At 62.2% G+C, this 22,794-nt stretch overlaps 1 protein-coding gene across 7 annotated transcripts; it reads right to left on the reverse strand.

The window, feature by feature from the left end:
• Positions 1-709: 709 nt before the first annotated feature.
• On the reverse strand, positions 710-20,978 carry SREBF1 (sterol regulatory element binding transcription factor 1). 7 transcript variants are annotated; one of them, XM_044745260.2, is made up of 19 exons: positions 20,688-20,978; positions 8,277-8,708; positions 7,691-7,878; positions 7,476-7,607; positions 7,173-7,394; positions 6,354-6,468; positions 5,907-6,127; positions 5,471-5,672; positions 5,158-5,237; positions 4,588-4,849; positions 4,347-4,513; positions 3,997-4,165; positions 3,346-3,454; positions 2,931-3,040; positions 2,691-2,823; positions 2,349-2,514; positions 1,713-1,913; positions 1,504-1,615; positions 822-1,185 (listed from the first exon to the last, which is right to left on the reverse strand). In XM_044745260.2, the coding sequence occupies exons 1-19, from the start codon at positions 20,776-20,778 to the stop codon at positions 956-958; spliced, it is 3,342 nt and encodes a 1,113-aa protein (XP_044601195.2). In that variant the 5' UTR covers positions 20,779-20,978; the 3' UTR covers positions 822-955. The 7 variants fall into 7 exon arrangements, with proteins under 7 accessions (XP_070338338.1, XP_044601195.2, XP_044601191.2 ...); XM_044745256.2 differs by having other exon boundaries at positions 5,158-5,336; XM_044745255.2 differs by having other exon boundaries at positions 5,158-5,336; positions 5,462-5,672.
• Between the last annotated feature and the right edge of the window lie 1,816 nt (positions 20,979-22,794).

Below are 22,794 nucleotides of genomic sequence, written 5' to 3' on the forward strand. Positions count from 1 at the left end.
AGATGGGGGGAGGTGAGACTGACACAAAGGGATACCAGGTTGTAGCCAATTCTGTCACAACAGATCCTTCAGGACACTGAACCGTCCTCCCATGTCACCCTGCGACCTGATGGGGTAGAAGCTGGGAGGTGAGAAGGGACAGCTGAGACCATGATGGCCCTAAGAGTCAGGGGTTGATACAGCCCAAACGTGCGGCCCAGAGATCAGGGGATCAGGTCAGTCCAGGTCTGGAAGACCCCCCCCCCCCACCACCACCACCATGACACTGGAAAGGAGAATTTTGTCCCTTATGGTGGGTGGGGGCAGGAAGCCTTTGTCTGGGTGCTGGCAGAGACGGGGGGCCGAAAGGATCTCCGTGGAGAGACATATACTTCAGCTGAAGCACGCACCCTCCTTCCCAAAGGAACACAACCAAGCTTATAAATAATTTTTTTATTCTCCGTACAAAAAACTTCTGAACCTATGAAAATAAAGTTTGCAAAAGGCAAAGTAACACTTGAGCCTCGGAGGGCAGGAGGCTGGTGCCCCCTGATCTACACCATGCACAGGCCTCCCCAGAAGGGCGAGAAGCGCCTTGGGGCAGGGCCTCCGTGCTGGCCGGGAAGGCCAAGTCGGCCCCCTCAGCTCAGTAAAATGTACCCCTTTCTTCTCTCTGGACAGGACGAGGGAAAGCCACGGGGTGCCTGCGGGCCTAGGCGACACCGGCCCGCCGGCCCCTGCAATCCCCCGACCAGCCACGAGGGGTCAGCACCACCCTGGCCGCGGCTCATCGGGTCAGAGCCGGCAGGGCGGTGAGATGGCGCTCACTCCGGCCTCCCAGGTCAAAAGGCAAAGTCCCCGAGGGTCTCCCACCCCGCTCCCCCCCGGGACAGTGCAGTCCGAGGGTGAGCCGGGCACACCGGCCGTCCAGGCTCCAGCCCGAGGCACAGCCGGACGGCGCCGGGCGCCGCGGGGTCTAGCCGGAGGTGACGGTGGTCCCGCCGCCCAGGCGCAGGAGCATCTGCTGGCAGTCGTGCAGCAGCCGGCGGTCGCCGAGCTTCTCGAGCGTGCGCGCTGCCTCGGCCAGCATGCCCACGCGCTGCCCGGGCGCCGACAGGAAGCCGGGCGGCAGGTAGCAGGACGCCAGCAGCAGGGCCTCGGCGCGCTCCCGCCGCGTCGGCCGTGGCTCCAACTCCGCCGCCGCGCCTGCGCACACGCCGCGTCAGGGGCCGCGCGCCCGGGCAGGGTCCCGCCCGCCTTCAGCTCCGGCGCACGCGGCCCCTCGGCCCCCTGGTCGGCCGATCCCGTGGAACACAGACTCGGGGGCTCGAGGGCGCAGTCACCCGTCCCACAGCGGACAGTGCTCCCTCCGCGATCCCATCAGGTAACCAGCGCCGAGCCCCTCGGTCTGCCTCTAACACAGCCTCCCTCAGCATCCATCAACCCTGCCGGGGCCCTTCCCACCCAGGCCGGGAGAAGGAAGCTGGGCCAGCCCCCGCCCCTACAAGGGCAGCCCCTTCTCACCTCCTTTGCCGCAGGGGCCTGCCCTCCTCCTCAGACTGCGGTCCAGGAGCTGGTGTGTCCGTGTGGGGCTGGCCCCTGCCATCAGCCGGGCCGTGGCTTCATGGAGGAACACCTAGGCAGGAGTGGGGGTTCAGGCCAGGTCCCCGCTCTCCCCCTGCACCTGCTGCCTCCTGTCCCCATTGTGAGGTGAGGGGCTCGTGGGCACTCACCCTCCGCATAGCAGGCCGGAAGCTCTGTGCCAGACGCCTCAGGCCGCTCAGGTCCCGTTGGAAACCATGCAGCTCGAGGGCAGAGGCCTGGGCCCCGCTGCCCGGACCCTGGGAGGCCTGGGCTGGTGCGGGCAGCTGCTGCCGCCGCCACAGGCTAGTGCGTGCCACAAGGAGCAGGTCACACAGGAGCAGCTGCATGGCCTGGGGGTGGTGGGCAGGGCAGGGGTCATGGGGGGCTCCAGCTCTGGGAGGGTAGGGGTGGGGGCCCGCGGTGCCAGGGGCCGGCTCCGGGCTGCACTGCCGAGGCACTGCACCCGCCTCACACACGTGCAATGCAACAGCAATGCACCGCGGGGCCGCCCGCCTCTCCAGGCCCCCGCACCTGCCACTGCCACAGGAGCAGCCAGGGCCCTGCCACACCACTCACCACCCCTCCTCCTGGGGGTGGGGAAACTGAGGCCAGAAAGGTCAGCTGTTCTCTTCTGGACCCAAGCCTCAGCCTGGCCAGCTAGGCCCCCAGGCCTGTGCTGTTGGGCTAACTCCACAGTCTTCTGCAGCCCAAGGGGGAAAATCCAGAGAGTGGAAAGGCTTTGACCCCCCCCCAAGACCTGCCAGGCCCCTGGCCCCACCCCTCACCTTGTCAATGGAGTTGCCAGCTGGTGTGGTAGCCAGGCTGTCCTGCAGGTACCCACTAGCCTTCTCACAGAGGGCCAGGCTCGCCGGGCCAGAGTCTGTCTTCCCGCGGCCCAGCAGGGCCCGGGCAGCCTTGACAGAGTGCAGAGCTGCCCTGGGCAGGGGTCTCCTGTTGGGGCCAGGGCAGAGGAATGATGGTCAGACCAGGCCACAGGCCCTCACTGAGCTCCCCAATGCCCTGGTTCTGGCTTCATGGGGAAGAAAGCTGGCAACCCCAACTGCACAGAACAAAGGCTGGGGGCTGGCAGAGTGCTGGGGGGCTGGGAGAATCTGGCCCGCACTCACTCAGACTCCTGCAGGGCACGGGGCAGGTGCTCCACCAGCGGGTACAGCCGCTCGGCTGCCTCCTCATCCTGCCGCAGCCAGTGGGTCACCACAGCTGTCAGCGAAGCCCACCATTTGGCCACCGGGTCTGTGCCTGCAAGAGGGGGGCTCCCTGAAACTCAGCCACACTGAACCGGAGGCTGGGCTGATGTGGAGCTGGGGCTGAGCAGGGAATCACAGGGCAAGGGCCTGGGGGCTCACCAGTGGTGGTGGCCATGCTGGAGCTGATGGAGAAGCTGCAGGCCGGAGTCCCAGCAGCATCAGAACAGCTGTTCAGCAGCTGCAGATACCCGAGGGCGTCTGAGAATTCCCTGTGACGAGAGAACTGGCTGTCAGGACAGGTGGCAGGGGACCTGAAAGTCCTGGGGGGCACTGGCCTCCTCACCTCCCCACCAAAGCATAGCCTGACCCCCGGCTCTACAAAGTACCACTGTCTCCTCCTGCCAGGCTCGTGGAAAACTGAGAACCAGAGAGTTACTGAGATGCACCTGAGGCCACACAGCCAGTAGACAGTAGCCTGGTTCTGGCCTCCTACAAAGGTCTCTGGACATAGCCATTTCCAGACTCCACTGTGGAGGGCTCTTGCCTTGTGGGGGGGCACAGGGACAACGCTCACCTGTCCCCATCAGCCGATCCAGGGCTGGGGTTGGGCTGGGCCACACAATTCAGCGCCCGCTCCAAGAGATGTTCACGGAATAGCTGAGTCACCTGGGCCAGGGGGTCCACTGTGGGGGGGAGCGAGTGAGGGGGGTGGTGGGAAGGGGCCCAGCCCTCCTCTCCACATCCACCCCTCACACTAGGGCTCCTTCCTGAGCACGTGGGTGGGCCTGGCTCCCGGGCAGACGAAAGCTGGGAGACAGACACCCCAGCCGCCCCTGGAGAGAAGAACCTCCTGTGGACAGGGTGATCCACTCAGGACCACGCCCTGTCGGCCCTGTCCAGGCCCTGTCTGACCTCAGCGCTGCACAGCGCGGTTGCCTGGGATCACCTCCCAAATCAGCCAGCTGCCCCCAAATCCATCTCTCTGTTTGCTTCTGAAGAGCCCTAACTGAGATAGAGACCCAGCTTGGCCATCCTGTTCCTACAGCCCCACCGCAACAACAGAGGGCAGGGGAACAGACCAGGGTGGGCAGGGGCATCCAGAGATGCAGAGGACAAGGGACGGGACAGGAATGAGGATGAGGACTGGGAATGGGGGACGAAGGATACGGCTAGGGACAGGGGAAGGGACGGGGAACAGGGGACAGGCACAGAGGTGAGAGAGCACCTGGGTTCCCGGCCACGCTGTACAGGCTCTCCCGTGGGGCACTGCACACGGCCCAGTCCCCATCCACGAAGAAACGGTGGCCCACAGGGTGGCAGAGCCACTGCATGGCAAGAGGCACTGAGCCACTCTGTGCCAGGCAGGCCTGGCGGGCGCTACTCAGGAAGAAGCGCTGTAGGGGAGGGGAGCTGGGCTGTCACATAGGACCCAGGCAGGGGGTCAAACCCAGCCCCTGGTGAGCCCCCCGGTAACCAACCGCTGCCTCCTGTGCAGCCCCTTGTCTAGGGAGCCATTGGCCAGAGCTACAAAGACAAGCCCCCAGCCCTTTCCCCACCAGCCCACGGCCCACTCACTGTCAGAAAATGCAAGGCCCGCGGGAGACTGGTCTTGACCCTCAGTGCAGCCGCCACATAGATCTCAGCCAGTGTGGCCGTGGACACGGCGTCCCCTGCACACTCCCCCAAGTTCACGGCACTCAGCGCCAGGCTGGCGGCAGCGAGGGGCCCGCCTGAGTACTTCCCTGGAAAACAGGCGGGGGTGAGGCCGCGGCGGTGCAGGCAGCAGGAGCCCCGGGCCCACTCCTCACCGTCATACCCATAGTGTGCAGCTGGTGCAGCTGGTGGTAGACCAGGGCTGCCTCTCGGGCACTGGCGCGGGCGTCTGCCTGCAGAGCACAGTCTCTTTGCAGGCCCCCTGCCCGGCCTGCCAGCCAACGGCCCACCCAGAGACGCTGCAGCAGGTGGCGGATGAGGTTCCAGAGCAGGCTACAGGCCAGGTCCAGGTGGGAGGTAGGCAGGGGTCGGCCCAGAGCCCGTAGGGCCAACCACAGCTGCTGGGTGGCCTGGGCAAAGTCCCCCTAAGGGTGAGGGTTTTCCAAGTGAGAAAAGTGGGGTCAGAGCATCCCTAACATATGACACCCCTCTAGCTCCAAAGAGCCCTGCCCCTCGGGCTCCCCGCCATGACCTCAGTGTCCCTCAGCAGCACTGGGCTGGGCCCCCAGGGGTCGCTGGGGGCCTGAGGGGTAAACAAGAGTGAGGAGGACATGGCACATCTATGGTGTGCCCAGAGGGCAGGAAGAGGGGTGGTAGCACCTTCCCAGGTGCTGCCCGCATCCCTGCCCTGCCCTGCCCGCCCCCCCTCCACTCCCAGGGTCCGGTCCCTCACCCGGGCCAGGTCCAGGTCAGCCTGCTTGCGATGCCTCCAGAAGCGCACGGCGGGGCCTGAATGGGGCCGTGTGACTGGTTCTCCGTAGACAAAGAGAAGCGTTAAAGAGACTAGCACCAGCAGCCCATTAGTCAGCCAGATCAGGGGGGGCAGCAGCCACGGGGACCAGCCAGGGCCATCTGGGGGCAGAGAGAAGGGCTGGGGACACAGCTCCCAGGAAATCCAGAGCCCCAAGCCCACAGACCTAGGGTGTACACCCCCGAATCCCCCTTCCCACTTCTCTGCCCAAGATGCCCATGCTGACCTGTCCTACCTCTGCCCTCAGTGCCCAACATGTTGCGCCCAGGACGGTGGTTCATGCTGGTGGCATCCGAGGTGCCAGGGAGACCCCAGCTGCCCAGCAGAGACGCCAAGGGGTTACAGGAGAGGCAGAGGAAGACGAGTGTGCACAGGGCCAGGCGGGAGCGGTCCAGCATGCCCCGGCTGTGGGGGGACGGCAGCTGTTCTGGCTTCACCTGGTGGGGGCGGGGGGGGGGGTGAGGACAGAGCACGCTGGCCCCGAGAGCATGGCTTGGGGAAGGGGAGATCAGCACTCTGCCGACCTTCCTGTGGGACCCCACGTGGCTCCAGGCCTCAGGTTTTCTGTCTATAAAATGGAAGGTGGGCTACGGTGGGGGCCCCTTCCTAACCCGGCTCTGGGCTCAGAGGCTCTCACTGGGCGACGGGACGGGGCAGCACTGCGGGCCAACCTGGCTGTCCTCGAAGACGGGGCTGTCGGGTTCCGAGTCACTGCCGCTGCTCCTGCTGCCACTGCTCCTGCTGCCAAGAGACAAGGGGCTGCTCCGGGAGGGCGAGCCAGCGTCCGAGGGGGGCGGGCTCAGTGTGTCCACCACTTCAGGCTTCATGCCCTCCATGGGCGTGTCCGTGTTTCCTCCACGGCTGCAGGCTGACGCCAGGTCCTTCAGAGATTCTGCGGGCCGGAGAGGAGCAGGGCTGGGCTGAAGGCTGACCTCTCAGCCCCAGAGCAGCCTAGGGCCCTGGGGGCCGGGGACTGGAGTTAGCTAGTGTCTGAGGGCCAGTTAGGGCCAAAGAAGGCGCTAAGGGTCCTTGTAGAGTCACAGCTCAAGGTAAGAGCAGAAGTGGGCAGGGTTGGGGGCGGGGTCAGAACCCCGGGGCACTGGGAGGCCAGAACTCACTGCTTTTGTGAGCAGCAGTGCGCAGACTCAGGTTCTCCTGCTTGAGTTTCTGGTTGCTCTGTTGTAGGAAGCGGATGTAGTCGATGGCCTTGCGCAAGACAGCAGATTTATTCAGCTGCAGGGGGTAGGAGGGAGACAGCCCAAGTGGTGGGTCAGGCCTGGCAAGTGGCCACCTAGGCAAGTGGGGGCGGGGCTACGTGGCAACACAGCTACCTCAGGGCCTTTGTACTTGCTGTTTTCCTTCTACATGGAATGCTCCTCCCCTAGTAGAACCTACCTCCCGGATGGGCATAAGGATTAATACGTAAAATGCATACAATGGGGTCTGGCTTAACTGCTATTATTATCATCACCATCGTCATGCCTCACTCCCTCACCTCCTTCAGGTCTTGGCTTATGTGTATCACCTGTGGGAGGCTTTCCCTGACCAGCTGATTCAGATGTGCAACCCTCACCATCCCTCTTCCAGCTTTATTCTCCTCCGTGGCCCTTTCACCACCCGGCACAGTCTAACACTTATTGACCCTGTTTATTGTCCCCCCACTGGAACGTCAGCTCCTTGACAGCCGGGTTTTCGTCTGTCTGTTCACTGCAGTCTCCAGGGTGCCTAGAAGAGCCCCTGGTACACAGTTTAGTGGCAGGAAAGTTTACTCAGTATGATAAGTTTAGCAGAATAAAGGGCACTGGTTCGGCCCAACTTGGCTGCAGCCCAAGGGCCTGTCTGTGCAGGCTCCGCCCCAATCTTTCTCTTCCTCCCAGTTGCCTCCCTCCCCAAGGATCACCCCAGTCCATGCCTCCTCCGCAGGCCTCTGCCCACACCTTTGCCTCAGTGCCCACCACCAGGTCTTTGAGCTCGACAATCTTGTCATTGATGGAGGAGCGGTAGCGTTTCTCGATGGCATTGTGGGCTGTGCGCTTCTCGCCACGGCTCTGGGCTGAGCCAGGGGCCTTGCCACCGGCTGCCAGCCGGTTGATGGGCAGCTTGTCAGGGTCCACGACTAGTGGCACTGTCGCTAGGATGGTTCCGCCACTCACCAGGGTCTGCAGGGCCAGACATGGGTTACCAGGTGGGCATGCGTGTGTGCAGACCCCACCCCCTTCCACCCTGCCCATGCCACCCACCTGTAAAGGCCCTGTCTGCACGGCTGTGCCAGGGGCCAGGGAGCTGATACTCGCTGCCTTCACTCCCACGTCTGTTTTCACGGTCGTCAGGAGCAGTGACTCTGCCTTGATGAAGTGCGGCTGCAGCAGGACCTGGGTGGGGAGAGGTCTCAGCCGCAAGCTGCAGTCTGGGCTAGGGGCTGCCACCTCCCTCATGCCTGACCAGACCCCCTCACCGGGACCTGCTGGATCTGCGAGGTCACAGTGGTTGTTCCAGGGGCCACTGTGGGGGTGGCTGTGGCCGTCAACAGCTGCTGGGGAGCCGTGCTCTGGACCTGGGTTTGCAAGGAGCCGGGCGGGACCGCTGGCAGGGAAGCCAGCGGCAGGCCAGGCAGTGGCTGCAGGGTGCTCCCTGGAGGGCTCCCTGCAGAGAAAAAGGCTAGGGCTGCGGACACAGGCTGGCCTCACCAACTTTCAATCTGCCCCTCAGCTCCTTATCACCCTGTGACCTTGGATGAGTCATTACCTCCTGTGGCCTCAGTTTCCCTTCTGGACAGGCCCCACTTGGGACCCTGATGCCAATGTGTGAGCTTTCCAAGCAGGCATTTGTCTCTGGAAGGGCAGCATTGCTGTGGATGCCCCGGCAGAGCAGGACACACTGCTCAAGCCCAGGACAACCAGGGCACAGGGCTGGGAGTAGTGGAGGGTCTCTGGCGCAGAGTGGGGACCCGATTTCTAAAGCCTGCAGATTCCTCTGCGGAGACCACAGGAGACCCTTCTCCCTGTGCTCCTGCCATCCCCTCCCTCCACAAGCCCCCTTACCTGTGGAGAAGCCTCCAGAGGGGCTGGGATAGCCCAGCACAGGGGCAGAGCTGAACTGCGGTGGGGCTGGGGCAGAAAAGCTCTGGGGCAGGAGGCCCCCTGGCAGGGGCTGCGGAGTGGCGGGCTGTAGGACAGTCAGTGGCACTGGCTCCTCCTTGATACCAGGGCTGGGGGAGAACGCAGGCACAGATGGGTACATCTTCAGTGGGGTCGGTGCAGGTGGGGGAGGGGATAAGGGGGGAGGTGTCGCCTTGGGTCCTCCCAGGAAGCCTTCAAGTGGGGAGCTCATCATGGCAGGAGATGGCGATAAGCTGCCCGGGGAGCTGACATCGGGACTGGCAGGGTCTGTGCCTCCTTCTCTGCCCCCAGCATAGGGGGGGTCAAACAGGCCAGGGAAGTCGCTGTCCTGGTTGTTGATGAGCTGAAGCATGTCTGGGAAAAGGAGAAGAGGCTGTGTGAGCGACAGTGGGGCGGGGGCTGGCCCCATACAGGGCATCACACATTTGCATGCCCCTTGTCCACACAACTGTCCATGTGCAAGCAACGCCATGGAAATAGAAAGCCACGCACATGAGCCTGTGCTCCTGGACACACAGCCTTTTCTTGGGCCTCTGTGACCACTAGAGCAGGGCCTGGTGCCTCATATGTATCAAACAGCCCTTGCAATGACTGGACAAGGCCAGTGCCATGCAGGGCCAGGGCCCGAGGAACTTGCCCCACTTAGAGAGAGGCTCAGGGAGAACTGGGGCTTGGGCCCAAGACTGCTGACTTCAGGGCTGCCATCACCAGGCCATTCCTCCACAGAACATACCAAGGCTGGGGGCAGAGCCAGCTGCTGGCCACATGTGTGCCGACCAGTGTGTCTCTGCACGTCCTGGGTATCAGCAGACCCTGTCTGCAGCCAAGCAGCCCTGAGACCTGGCCACTCAAGGCTTCAGTTTCCCCTCTGTAAAAGCGAACGCTGTCTGCCCTGACTCCTTCCTCCTGTGCAGACTGGGATATGCTCCTTGCTGCAGCCCCAGCCTCACCACAGGCCTCTCCCCCAGTTGGCAGTTAGCAGCCTGGCTGGTCAGCCTGGAGCCCTCTAACCCACTGGGGACACTCACTGGGTCAAAGTGCTCTGCAGAAGCCATGAGCACATCCTTGGGAGCCCCAGGTGCCCCCAAGATCTCCAGCCTGAGCCTCCAGCCCTGCCCACCACCGGCTTGAGGTGGAGCCCTGGGCCAACAGCCTCCTCGCACTGGGCCTCAGTTTCCCCATGTGTACAACAGAAAAGGTTAAACCCCTTTTGGCAGGGCTGCTGCGAGGCTTTGCTGGGCAGGCAGCTGGCACAGAGTGGGAACTCAGTATTGCCTGACGCCTTCCTACTGCCAGGCGCCCAGGCAGGAAACGACTGCAGGAGGGGACCTCGCTCCGGCTCCAGCAGAGCAACCAGGTTTACATAGATCATAAAGGACTTTCCCTTGCAGGATCTCCCATCTCTCACCCTGGTCCTCATGAGCCCCTCTGATAGATGGAGAAACTAAGGCCCTGAAAGAAACACCAACTGACTCCAGGACTGGGAGCCCGGATTTGGACAAAAGGGGGGCCCCGCCGGGAGACAGACTGTCAGCTGGCCCTCCTCCCTGCTTCTTCCCCCTCTGCCCGGCAGGGAGCAGAGGACGTGGGGAGCCACCTCTCACGCCAAACGTTGGGGTGGGGGTGCTTACTGAGGCCAGGGGGTGTTCCACCCCCCCAGCCGGGAACCGGCGCGTCCCCCTCGGGAACTGGCTCTTTCCTACTGGCAGTTCCCAGGCGGCGGCCACCCCGCAGCGGAGATGGAGGCTCTGTAACAAAGGGGTGGGGGTCCTCCAAAAATACCTTCGAACGTGCAGTCCATGGCTCTCGGCCGCGCGCCGCCCCTCGGGCTCCCGGCGCCGGCCCCGTCTGCGCGCCGCCTTCACCTGTCAGGCCGGGCCTTTAAGCCCGCGGCGCCCCGCCCGCCGCGTAGGCCCCGCCCCGCCCCGCGCGGGCCCCGCCCCTGGGCCGCGGGCCGGGCGTGGGGTGAGCGCGCGCGGCCAATCAGCGGCCGCGCCGCCCGGGGCTCGCGGCCCCGCCCGCCCGGTGGCGGCGCGGCTCGCCTTCTTCGCGCCGGACGGGCCCGGGTTACTCGCGGGCGCCGACCTCCGCCGGGGTTACTGGCGGTCACAGGCGGCTCCCACCACCTCCGTCACCGCTCAGAGAAGTGCCGCGGAGGGGGCGCGGCCCGGGAAGACGCGGGCAGGGATGCCCCCCACCCCCGGAGCTCTGTGCTGGAAATCGTTGGCTCGTTGAGCATCTGACCGCTGTGAGCCTCAGTTTACTCCTCTAGCAAATGGGACGATCACGCCTCCCAGGCATCGGATGGGAGGAGTAAAGAAGATAATGGGTGCGGCGCTCTGTACCAAGAGGCGTTTAATTAAGGCCAAGGGCTGCCTGGTGGTGGGTGCGGGGACCTCCCCATCCTGGGGCAGCCCTGGCATGAGGCCACCCCCACCCCAACCACGCGGACCCCTGATAACAGGTCACTGCCTGGAAACTGAGACCCAGAGTGAGGAAGGGAAACCCCTACCCCAAATTACACATCCAGGTAATCCTTGAACCCGAGTCTCCTGACTCCCAGCACAGTTGTGCCTTTCCAGAGGGGCCTGGGTCAGAGATGGGGGCAGGAGATGGGTCGGTGAAGTCTGCCCTGCTCCCCAAACTATCACAGCCCCCCAGCAGTCACTAGATGAAGCACTGGAGGGTCCCGGAAGGCCAAGCTGCCACCCGATCCTTGGGACAGAGGTCAGGAAGGCAGGGGTGTCAGCCCTAGGGTGACAGGCTCTGAGGGTCTTTTGAGGGGGTACCTAGGCCTATCTCCCTTCCTGTGTAAGATCAAAGCTCGACACACACACACATGAATAGAGCCTGGCCAGCAGCCCAGGTTGCCACCTCAGGCTTCTGTGGCTAAGCAGACGATCACCACGGCCGGGCCCAGCTCCCAGCTGTGGCATCAGCCCTTCCTCCCTCCTGCTCCCTGCCTCCTGCAGCCTTGCCCCCGAATCCTGCGAGGGCAGGCATAGCAACTAAGCAGCCGGTGTTGAGGAGCTGGAGGCCCTCCTGGCCCTGACTGCTCTCCCTCTCCAGGAGCCTAAACGAGGAGACTCAGCCTCATCTCCCCTACTCACATCCAGTGCCCCTGTCACCAGGTCCTCCCGCGGCATTCCGCTCCTGCACCTCCACCTCCCTCTCTCCTTAGCCTGTGGGTGTTCACACTCTCCCTTACGGAAAAAAAAACAAAACAAAGCATTGCTGTTGGAAGGGCCCTGACCTCACCCGAGTAACTTAAGACAGGGAACACTTTCAAAACAGACCCTCACAGCTCCATTCTTCCCTTACTGTGTTCCCCAGTTTTGAGCCCAGAATGTGGCAGGTCCGACAAGGGCCCGGGCCACCCACCCCTGCAGGTGTCGAGCCTGGGCCTCCCACTTCCTGCCCCATCCTTCTCTCCTTCACCGCATTTCCTTGCCTCTTTTTGTCTCCATTTCTCACATCTTTGTGGCTCTGCACCCATCCCATCCAGATTCAGGAGCAGGAGGGAGAGGACAGTCACTCACTGACCCCCTGACAGTAGCAGGAGTTAGGAAAGGCTTCGAGAGGAGGGCTGACCTTGGAGCGGAAGACAGGATCCAAGATGCAGCCTGAAAGAGGGCCTGCGAGCTGGCAGCACCTGGGGGCATGCAGCCGGCCGTCCCTCGAACTCAGGGTCTGCCCAGCCCCCCACCTCGCTCTCCTCTGGGGTGGGATCTGCTGCCGATTTCTGCAGAGGTTGGGAGCCAGGGCTAGGAGTGGGGGTGGAAATTCAGGAGCCCCGCCCGCAGCCACCCCACAGAGATACGGCCAAGGGGATGCGCCTTCCCTCTGCCCCTCACTTGGGTGTAGTCCTAAGCAGGTCACTCCCATCTCTGAGCCTCCGCCCCTGGTCTCCATGGAGAGGGAGGCATTCTAGGAGAACAAGCCTATGAAGCACCCACCACTCAGCAAGGCCTCAGCAAAGGTTATTCCCTCTGCAGCTGCCGGAATGGTCTAGAATTGGATGTCAGGCAGCGACTTGCCCGATACTTGCAATGTTCAAGTTGGAGATCCATAACCATTTGACAGAGACTGTCACAGAGTTCACAGGGCAGGGACTAGGGTGAGGTAGGAGAGGCACCTGGGGTGCGCAGTTTAAAGCAGCCCCCTCCTGCCTCGCAGCAGGGCCCAGAGGCTGCCACAGCTCCCAGACCACGGGCCACTTTTAAGCGAGCTAAGCTGCTCCAACGACAGGAGGCCGCGCGTGTGGCCCTGTGCGGACTCTGCACACGGGGAAGACAACGCACAGGCTCAGCCTCAGGGCCATCTCCCAGCCCCCATCTTTCACCTTCCTCGCCCCACCCCGAGCCTGGATCCCTCCTTTTCCTCTCCTACCTGATTCTATCAGGACCCAACAGAAAATCTGAACCCCCCATCCCCTTCTCTGGCTCTACCTTCAAACCTCCCTCTGAAGGCAGATGTGGGGCAGCCTTTTATTCTCCGGCCTGCTTGTTCAGTGAGACCATGATGGAAACCCTGCGAGGGCCCCACACCACAAACTTGGAGGAGCCCAGCTCTGACCATCACAGGAGCCTGCAGCCCATCCGACCTGCATGAGGCCTTGGACTCCCAACAAATTCTGTCTGCATGCCTCCCAGGACAGGGAGCTCACCACCTGCCCCACATGGCCCGGTCTGTGAAGCCCAGATCTGTTTCTGACAACATCTAACTGCCATTTCCTAAGTGTCTGCAGTGTGTCAGGCTGGTGCCAGGCACAGAGGGTACAGGGACACAGCCCAAAGACCTTCCCTCGTGGAGCTTATGTTCCAGTGAGGGAGACAAATGGTTTGCAAATACGTGGAGGAACGTGGGTACAGTGGTGGTGAGCACCATGCAGAAACTGAGGCAGTGTAAGTGGAGATCAGGTGGTCAGGGCAGACCTCTCTGAGGAGATGACATGTGAGCAGAGGCCTGAATGAAATGAAGGAGTGGGCCGAGAGGGAGGAAGACTGTCCTGGGCAGAAGGAACAGCAAGTGCAAAGGACCTGAGGTGGGAGCAAACTTGGTGCAATGTCGACAAACTAGGCAGCCAGTGTGGCTGGAGCAGAGGGAGCAGAGTGGGGCTGGAGGTCAGGGAGGCAGCCAAGGAGCTGGGATTCCAACCCAGGTTTGTCTGCCACCTGAGCCAAGGACACTAATTCTCCAGGGAATGGGCAGCAAAGGGATCTGCAAACATTCTCACGCGGTGCAGACCACAAAGGCTGGCAACTGTGAGAAAGTGAGCGGCATGAAGCAGCACTGCCACCGGGAGGACACGGGGCACGCTGGTGGGACATGGGGGCACTCCGCCTGGCCTGCCTGGTGGAGGGTGCTCACTCAACACTCTGGGAGCCAGGCCTGCACCTGGGCCGCCCCCGTCCCTGCTGCCCCCACCTGCGCCTCCTGCCTCCTCCCCAGGGCTCCGGTTGGCAGGTTCCTGTGTCCTCAGCCGGTCGTGTATGCGACAGGGCACAGGCTGCCCTTGGTGCACTGGGGGCCGCCGAGGGTGCCAGTGTGTGCCGGCTCTTCCTGGAACAGGATGGCCCGTGGCTGCAGCCCCAGGTGCACCTGGGCTTGGGCCCTCGAGACGATGAGGAAACTAAGGCTCAGAGGGGGGCCATGTGCCCAAGGCCCCACAGCTGCCAAGCGGCAAGTCTGGGGCTCCAAGCCAGGCCCGTGCGCCTCAGTGGCAGCCCCCCGGGAGTGAGCACGAAGCGAGAGCCGAGGAGGCCGCGAGCCCCAGGCCGCTCCCGCACTGCCTCCCTCCGAAGCCTCTTGCCACCAGAGGGCTGGGCCCGGCCTGGGCAGCTCTGTGACCGCAGCATCACTCAGCCCAGGGCTGGGCACAGACGGGCCGAGTCAGGGGTGCGTGGACTCCGGGCCTCTGGCCGTCTGAGTCCCACCACCCGAGCTCCCGCCATGCTGGAGGTCCCGTGGCTGCCTTCTGAACATGCCACATTCCTTAATGCTGCTATGCACTTGCCCAGGCTGTTCCCTCAGCCAGGAATGCCCTTCCCACTATCTTTGTCTACCTGCCAAACTCCTATTCCTCTTTCAAAACTTGCTCTGATGTCATCTTCTCAGATTCCTCCCTCAGCTGTGCTGCTCCACACACCAGCTTCCAATTACACGGGCCGAGTGATCCTGAACACAGCCTGTCCAATGGCCATTAAACAAGATGCCGGTCAGTGCCGACTCAGACACTGTGTCCTGGGTGTGAGCTCGGGACACAGGCTTACTGTTCTGACAGCTGAGGAACAACCCATGCGCCGGACGCAGTGGCGGTCTGGGGGTAGACCCCTGCTGCTGAGCAACTGTTCCCAGTCTAGATAGCAGTGCTGTGCATTTCTTTATCTAAATTGTATCTGTTTCCCGCTTTGGGTTGTATCCCTGCGGGCTGTTTTAAGCCTGAAGTAAGTGTGTTGGTTCAAAGGCAGTGTGCTGTTTTAGTGCTGCCAGGCTGCTCTCTGAAAAAGGTAAACCCCTTTACAACCTCTCCTGCCATTGTCCCATTTTCTTCTAGCATCACCAGCACTGGGTTTTATCGTTTTTGTTTACCTTTGGTTGCTTTGCTGAGTCCCAAGAGCTGTGTGACTGGAAGCTCGAAGATGCTTTAATTTGCATCTGCAAGGCTGCCTTAAGGCATTCTGTGCAGTGAACCATCAACTGTGGCCAGAGACTCCCCTGCCTGCGCTTCGGCCCGCCTTCACCCAGGAAGCAGTCCCTCCTGGGCGCTGCCCCTCGCTGCTCCTCACAGGTCTCCCGCCCCTCTGCCCTCCCCAGCAGCGCTGGGCCTGGGGCCAGGTGTCTTGAAGCCTCATTCCCTCATCTGTACACGGCGAGGAGGTGACAATGGCATTTCTAAGGTTCCTTCCAGCCCTGGTCTCTCTCTCTTTTTTTAAAAATATTTTATTTTTTCCTTTTTCTCCCCAAAGCCCCCCAGTACATAGCTGTATATTCTTCGTTGTGGGTCCTTCTAGTTGTGCCATGTGGGACGCTGCCTCAGCGTGGTTTGATGAGCAGTGCCATGTCCGCACCCAGGATTCGAACCAACGAAACACTGGGCCGCCTGCAGCGGAGCGCGCAAACTTAACCACTAGGCCACGGGGCCAGCCCCCAGCCCTGGTCTCTTTATCTTTAATGGTAGCTAAGGACAGGGTGCTTCCTCCCCAGGGGGGATGGGGGGGAGGGCAAGGGGCTCCCCAATGGCCTTGCCCAGCCCCACCTTGTCTCCCATGCAAAGAACCAGAATCACCAGTGGTGGAGGCTGAGTTGGAACCATAGCCTAGAACCTCCTAGAAACTTCTAACACAGGCTCCTTTTATAATTGCTGCTAATATTTTTTAGGCTAAACATATTAGGTGCCAGGTCCTGGTTAAGTGCTCTAAATAATGATGATACTACTAACTGGCATTGGTTGAGGGCCTAGTGTGTGCCATGTACTCTTAAGCTCTTGACTTAGATGAGCTCATCTGATGCCCACAACTCGAAGAAGCTGGTTCTATTTCTGTTCCCAGTACACTAATGGGAACCTGAAGGTCAGGTTAATCAGCCACTTGTCCGCAGTCACACAATAAGGGCTGGATCTGAAGCACTCTGGGCTCCAGCCTTCCAGCTACAGGGAGAATGGACCCCTGGGAGCGCAGGCCCAGGGTGTGACTGGGAGGGACAGGCTCGCTGGAGATAGCTGGTGGGTCATCGGGGGCCTGGGGAGGGGGGGCTGGGGGTTGAGCAGGGTTCCAGGGCAGGGTGAGTCTCTCCAGGCCGCAAACTCTCCCAGGTAAGATGGACCCCCAACCCTGCCCCACCTTCACCAAGTCCCAAACGCAGCAGGGAAGCCGTGTACCTGGAGCCGGTCTCAAAGACCCCCTTCCTAGGATCCCCCAAGTCCATCTCTACGGCTCCCCACTCCACTGACTCACCCGCTTGTAGGGCCGCATGGATGTGGGTCTCACACGTGTACAGCCCCAATCAGGTCCCAGGGTCACAGGGCACATCCACAGGGCCCGTGGCTGGCAGGACACAAGGCCAGAGACACTTCCTCTGGCCAATGCACCATTCCCACCAGGGCTGCACCTGTCAGTGGGGCAAAGTCTAGATCCCAGGCCTCTGTCTGGCAGTGACCCCTGCCTGGGGCTGACCTGGTCACTTGGGATGTTTGTGTCCAGTGAGGTGACCATCGGGCAGCAGGTAACTCCCAGCCGCCTGCCTCGCTGCCTCCCTGGAGCCACTCCCATCACTTCTCTCCGTCCCCCGAACCTTGTCCCCTCAGAGACGTTAGGGCTGGAACCCATGGTGCTCAGGAGCAGCAAATCTCACAGCCTCCATCTCCTGCTTTCCAGGGGAGGCCCCTGAGGTTCAGAGAGGGCAAGGTACCTTCCCCAGGAAAAACAGCAATTCATGGCCACACTGGGAGGACACCACTTTCTGCTGCCCTAGACTGGACACGCTGGCTACCAAGAGGCAGAAAAAGGGATGGGAAGGGGGACATGTTCTGACAGCAGAGGCTCTCTGAGGCTCCACCCCCGAGGGGCTCTGGACGTGGGAGTGAGAGGAGGGGCACCCTCCCAGGGCAGAGTGTGTCTGGGGCCTGCGGGTACCTGAGGCCTGAGCGCCTGACCGCCATGGGCCTAACACCCGTCCCAAGCTGCACTCAGGATTGCGCTCGCAGCCCCTCGGCCCACAGCTGCAAGGGGCCCAGAGCACAGAACGAGACAGGGAGGCCTGGGGGGAGACAGAGCCCACCAGAGGTCATGGTACACGGGAGCCAGGGTAAGCCTTCACCCACAGAACCAAGGACTCGTGGTGGCAGCCCCACCCCAAAGCTCGTTCACATGACACAGGGTTTGGCTGAGGCGGGTGGCAGGGCCAGGTGGGGCTCAAGGCCCTTGGCTGGCTCCCTGGTGCCAGTCCTCAGTCTCATGACTCAAAGGGAGGGGGAGGCAGCCACATGGCCTCTGACCCTTCTATGACCCACTCCCAGACCCCCAGCACAGCCCCACAGGGAGCAGCCCCCTGGGTTCCCTTACGCCTTGGCCCCTCACCCCACCCCAACTCTTAGGAGCCCAGCAATTAAGAGCATGGGCTCTGGAGCCCGCAGCCAGGGTTTGAATCCTGGCTCGGCCCTGTTCTGCCTGTGTGACCTTGGGCAAGTCACTTAACCTCTCTGTGCCTCATCTGTAAGACGACAATCATAAGTCTCCCTGCTTGGGGTTGCTGGGAGGACTCAATGGTCAGCACAATGCCTGGCATACCGTAAGTGCTCAATTAGTGTTCCCTATTCTCGCTGTAACCCTCCAGCATGGCTGTCAGCGGGAACTCCTGACACACAACCCCAGCATGACACAGCCGTGCTCTGACCCCTCAGACTTCCCACGGCCCCCGGGACCCAATCCAGCTCCCCATCCTGGCACTCAAGGCCCGCCTGGCCCACCTCTCAACCCTCAGTCCTTTCAGGGGCCCTGCCCTTCCCACCCCCCCATCACCTGTCTCTAGACCTTCTGGAACCTGCCCAGCTCCACAGGCAGGGTAAAAGCCTCGAGAGCAGGCCTGGCCTCTGAGCAGCAGTTCCCATCCCAGAGCCTCGGTCCATGGAACGAAGCGAGGATCCGTCCAGGCTAAGACTGGCCTCGGGGTGTCCACTCAGCGCAGACCATGAGCACAAAACAAGCCAGATGCCCATCAATGGGGGCCGAGCGGGTAACCAAGGACCCTGACTGTTGTCTGGCTGCTGACATGGGACAAAGCAGGCTGCAAACTACTGTGCGCCAGTGGGCCTGCTCGAGCTCATCAAAGCCTGGAGAAGCGGCGGCCTGGGGCTGGGCTGGCCGGGGATTGGCTGTAAAGTGGCACGAGGGGTCTCACTGGGGATGTAAATCTTCTACAACTAACTGGTGACCGTCATGCGACTTGGTAAATTTCCTAAAACTCACTGAATTGTACACTTAAAATGGGTAAATCTTACAGTAGATAAATTAAACCTCAACGAAGATTTTTTTAAAAAATAGATCAGGAGTGTGCAGCCATTCCAAAAAACTACATATATCTGCGCACACAGGAAATAATCCCCCACATAATTAACAGAGCTGATCTGTGGGCGGGGGGGTTTAGGAAAGATTTTATTTTCTCCTTTTTCCTCACCTGCACTTTCTAATTTTTCTACAGTACAAAGAGATTAGCTGTATAATTGGGGAAAAGAACAGAAAGTGTGGATAAAGACCAAGGAGTCCTCTGCTGCAGTGGACAAAGTTCACGTCCCCCCCCAGCGAGAGTCCCCTGTTGTCCCCTTTCTCTCACAGAGCAGAGCTGGGGCAGGTCTGATCTCCAATGGCCCCCTGCCCCCACAGCTGCCCGAGCCTGGCCTTTGCAGCTGAGGAGATAATGTTTCTATAAGTCAGTCAATGAAGAAAGGGCTGTGCCAGACCTGTGGCCCAGATACACCTGCTCTGATTCGACCGTCCCAACTCCCCTGGGAAGGGAGGCATCTGCATGAGGGGGAAGCAGGCTCGGAGGGTGACAGGGCTGGGGCTCGAGGGCAGAGTGAGTGAGCAGTGTCCAGATTCGAGCCCTGACTGCAATCGCAGGCTCTCACTGCCTGGTCCTGGTGTCTCATCAGCCACACCCACTGGGCCCAGCGCTCGGGGAACTGTTAGTTGACTCAGGCTCAGGTCTCCCCAGTGTCTGGGGTTTTGTGGGTCATCACTCCGGAGTGCAGCGATGGGGGAGGCTGCTTTGGAAAAGTCCCATAATCAGGGTCTCTCTTCTCCGGCCCTCCCCTGGCCTGGCCCCAGGGGAAGGCGAGCAGATGAGGCCCTGGCTGGCAGCAGGAAGGCAGGAGGTGGTGGCTTAGCTGTGTCTGTTTTGCCAACTCCAGGGTGGCCACGGGCTCCATGGACACGTCCATTCAGGTTGTGGGAAGTTTGAGTTCTGTGCTCTTGGCCTCAGTTTCCCCATCAACCAAGTGCAACTTAGCGGGCATTGCTGAAACTGCAGGGCGATTTGCTGGGGCTTCAGTCTGCCCTGTCTGCAAAGTGGGGCAACAGCCTCCTAGCTGGCACCTGTTGCACCACCGGCCGCAACGCCCTTCTCTGGAGAACAGCCAGAGCCACGCATCCAGTCCTTTCCCGGGCCAACGCGGGGCCCTCCTTTTGCCTACCTTCCCAGCCTCACCTCCTGTGCATTCCTCTGACCCCTCCGACTCAGGGCCTTTGCCCTTGCCGTGCCCACGGCCTGGAAAAGTATCCTTCCCGGGCGGTCGGGGCTAACTCTCGGGTCTCAGCCCAAACGTCTGCGCAGAGAGGTCTCGCCCCACCACTCTACCCAAAGTAGCCCCACCCCTGCTCCACCCCAAGGTGCAACGAAATATCCGTTTGCGGGTTTCCTGGGGGATTTTTGTGCTCCCGAGAAAAGAGAGCCTGGGTCTGTGAGCCCCCAGTGCCTAGGACGAGGCCTGGTATTCAGTAGATGCTCAATAAATGTGCGCCCGAAGCGATCGATGCTCTTCTCTGGCTGGCAGAACCGGACCCCCGAGGGCAGGAGCGGGAAGGCGCGTCGCGCGCATGCGCAAAAGCTCCTGCGTCGGGTTGAACTCTCAGGCAGGAGGGAACGACCGCGAGTAACCCTGCGCTGACATCATGGCTGGGGCAGGGGCGGGGCCTCGGCGACGCCCCGGTCCCCAGCTCCCGCCGCTGCAGCCTCGGCTGAGGACGCGCTGGCCGCGCGGCGCGGAGCCCGGGGCGCCCGGAGGGGCACGTGCCCCAGCCCCGAGCCTCCAAGGGCCCCGGCACGTCCCCGAGGCCCGGGCAGCCCCGCAGGGCGCCCGGTGCACAGGACACAGGACATAGGGCCCAGGACACAGGGCATGGCGCACAGAGCCCAGGATACAGGGCCCAGGGCCCAGGGCACAGGACCACAAGGCACGGCGCACAGGGCCCAGGATACAGGGCATAGGGCCCAGGGCACAGGACCACACGGCACGGCGCACAGGGCACAGGGCCCAGGACACAGGGCATAGGGCACGGCGCACAGGGCACAGGACCACAGGGCACGGCGCACAGGGCACAGGGCCCAGGGCACAGGACCACAGGACCAGAGGGCACAGGGCACCGCGCACAGGGCCCAGGACCACAGGGCACGGCGCACAGGGCACAGGGCCCAGGACCACAGAGCACGGCGCATAGGGCAGAGGGCACGGGGCACGGGGCATAGGGCACAGGGCACGGCGCAGAGGGCCCGCCCAGAGACGCGGGCCGGGCGCCGCCTGCGCTCCCCACTGGCGCGGAGCCCAGCAGCCTGACGCACCTTCGATGTCGGTCAGCAGCGCCGCGTCCAGCTCGCACGGCTCGGCCAGCGCCTGCTCCAAGGCCACCTCGCTGAAGGGCGGCTCGTCCATGGCGCAGTCGCCTCCTCCGGGCGGCCCGCCTGGCCCGCCGCTGCGCACAGACTTTCGCAGGGAGCGCCGCGTCCGTCGGCCCGGCCGGCCCGCTGCCGCCGCCGTTGCGCGCGCTCGCGGTCCGCCCTGGCCTCCCTGGTGGCCCGGCGCCCGCGAAAAGTTGCTCGCAAACTGGCTCCCGGGCGGCCGCACCGCGGGGCGGGCGGGGCGGGGCGGGCACTGCGCGGGAGGCCCCGCCCCGGGCAGGCGGCCCCGCCCACCTGGGGCGAGCCGGAACCGGCTCCGGGTCTGCACTGCGAACCTGCCTCGCCTGCCCCCCCCACCCCCCCGCTCCTCGTCAGAGGGCCCTCCGGTCATTCATTTCCCCCAGCCGCATGCTGGGCAGCCTCTGGCCGACTGCTGCGGGAGCTCGGGCAGGCCGGGCCCCTCCTTGGGCCTCAGTTTCTCCAGCACCAAGCAAGGGGGCTCAGTGGAAGCCCCAGGACTGGGCCCTTCCCAGAGGTCTCTGGACTTGGGGTGGAGGGTGGCCCGACAAACCTCATCCTAGATTTGGCTGTTCAGAACAAGACAGACCTGCTGTGTGGCCTTGGGCCAATTACACCGCCACTCTGTGCATCAGTTTCCTCTCTGTAACTGGGACTTGAGGATACCTCTCCATAGGCTGGCTAGGACCTTAGTGAAGACATGGAGGGAGGCTGGGCTGTGACATCAGCCTGCCCCTTCTCAGTCTCTCAGATCAGATTGGCCTCCTGAGGAGGAGGTGGCCCAAGGAGAACCTGGCAGAGGCTGGAATTTCCCATCCTACTTGATCTGGTTTCCTCCCAGATCCAGCTGTGGGGACAGCAGAAGGGCATGGGGGCCGGTGGGCCAGTCCAGCCCCTGAAGTTAGGCTGGCCTCAGTACCCAGGAGGGCAGGAAGACCCAGAGAGTTTTAAGGAACCCACCTGCCCAGGCTCACACAGCTACTCAGGGACAGCCACCCGGGGGGGGGGGGGGGTGGCCCAGAGCTCTCTGACTCCAAGCTTGGTGCTTGTCCCTGGAGCAGTGGGAGGGGGGCAGGAGGCAGAGGCGGGCTGCGCTTTAGACCTGAGCCAAGTTGTCCTGGATCGTGACAGGTGGGGCTGGGTCAGAGGACGCAGCTTGGCTGGTGAGAGGGCTGGAGACTGAACCCTGGGCCCTGTGGATTGGGGACTGAGCTAGGTGGCAGGGGAGGGGACCCAATGAGGTTGATTGAGATAAACCAGAATTAACATTCAGGTATCTGAAAGTGGGAAGGCAGTGAGCTCCCTGTCCCTGGAAGTATGCAAGCAGAGAAAGGCACCCTTGGTGGAGCGCAGCCAAGGAGACGTATCACAGGTCAGGACCCCCAGGCCCTCCTACTCTCAGTGAGTCTTGCCATCCAGAATGCTGCCTTGCTTAGACTCCAGATATGGCCTGTCTGGCTATGCCCTCTGAGGGAGTAAAATTAGTGGCGTGCTTTAGAAGAGGGGTGCCCAGGCCAAGAGAGGCCTTGGAGGCACAAGTCCCTGGGGCTCAGCCTGGACATGCACGCAGCTCTTTTTTTTCCCCTCCTGGAAGTGGCTGCTGTGGAAAATTACCCAGAACAGGGTGGCCAGGGGCTGTGGGGCTCTCCAAACCACATCTGCCCCTGAAGTGGCCTTGCTAAGGGATCCACCCAGGGTCTGGCCCCTCCAGATGAGCTTCTGCTGGGGATCACAGAGGGATCCGGCTTCTCCTCAGCTCCCCTCCATCCTGCACCCCCTCCCCAGACCCCACCACCCGGAGCAGAAGCCATGCACTCCGGAGGCCTTGGGAATCTGGGGACTTCCTCGAAAATTCTAACAGCCCTTCCCAGGGAGAGGAGTGAAGAGAGGAGGGATGCTGAGTGAAGCCTAAACTCCGCTCTCTGCAAAGTCAGGAAGCTGGTCTGGTTTTCCACCTGCTGGCTCTGTGACCTAGAACCACTTAACTTCGCCTTTCTGAGTCTCAGCTATTGGATCTGCTAAATGAGAAAAC

The sequence above is a fragment of the Equus asinus genome, chromosome 13 (assembly GCF_041296235.1).
Source record: "Equus asinus isolate D_3611 breed Donkey chromosome 13, EquAss-T2T_v2, whole genome shotgun sequence".
NCBI classification, from domain to species: Eukaryota; Metazoa; Chordata; class Mammalia; order Perissodactyla; family Equidae; genus Equus; species Equus asinus.

What these genes read in the sequence shown, in the direction of transcription:
- SREBF1 (XM_070482237.1), bottom strand. Translation starts at nt 20,778, where the DNA reads ATGGACGAGCCGCCCTTCAGCGAGGTGGCCTTGGAGCAGGCGCTGGCC. An exon ending in CACTGCTGCTCACAAAAGCA is followed by an intron (nt 6,128 to 6,353) that starts GTGAGTTCTGGC and finishes TCCGGCCCGCAG; the next exon opens with AATCTCTGAAGGACCTGGCG. An exon ending in CGTGCCCTGCAGGAGTCTGA is followed by an intron (nt 2,515 to 2,690) that starts GTGAGTGCGGGC and finishes TGGCCCCAACAG; the next exon opens with GAGACCCCTGCCCAGGGCAG.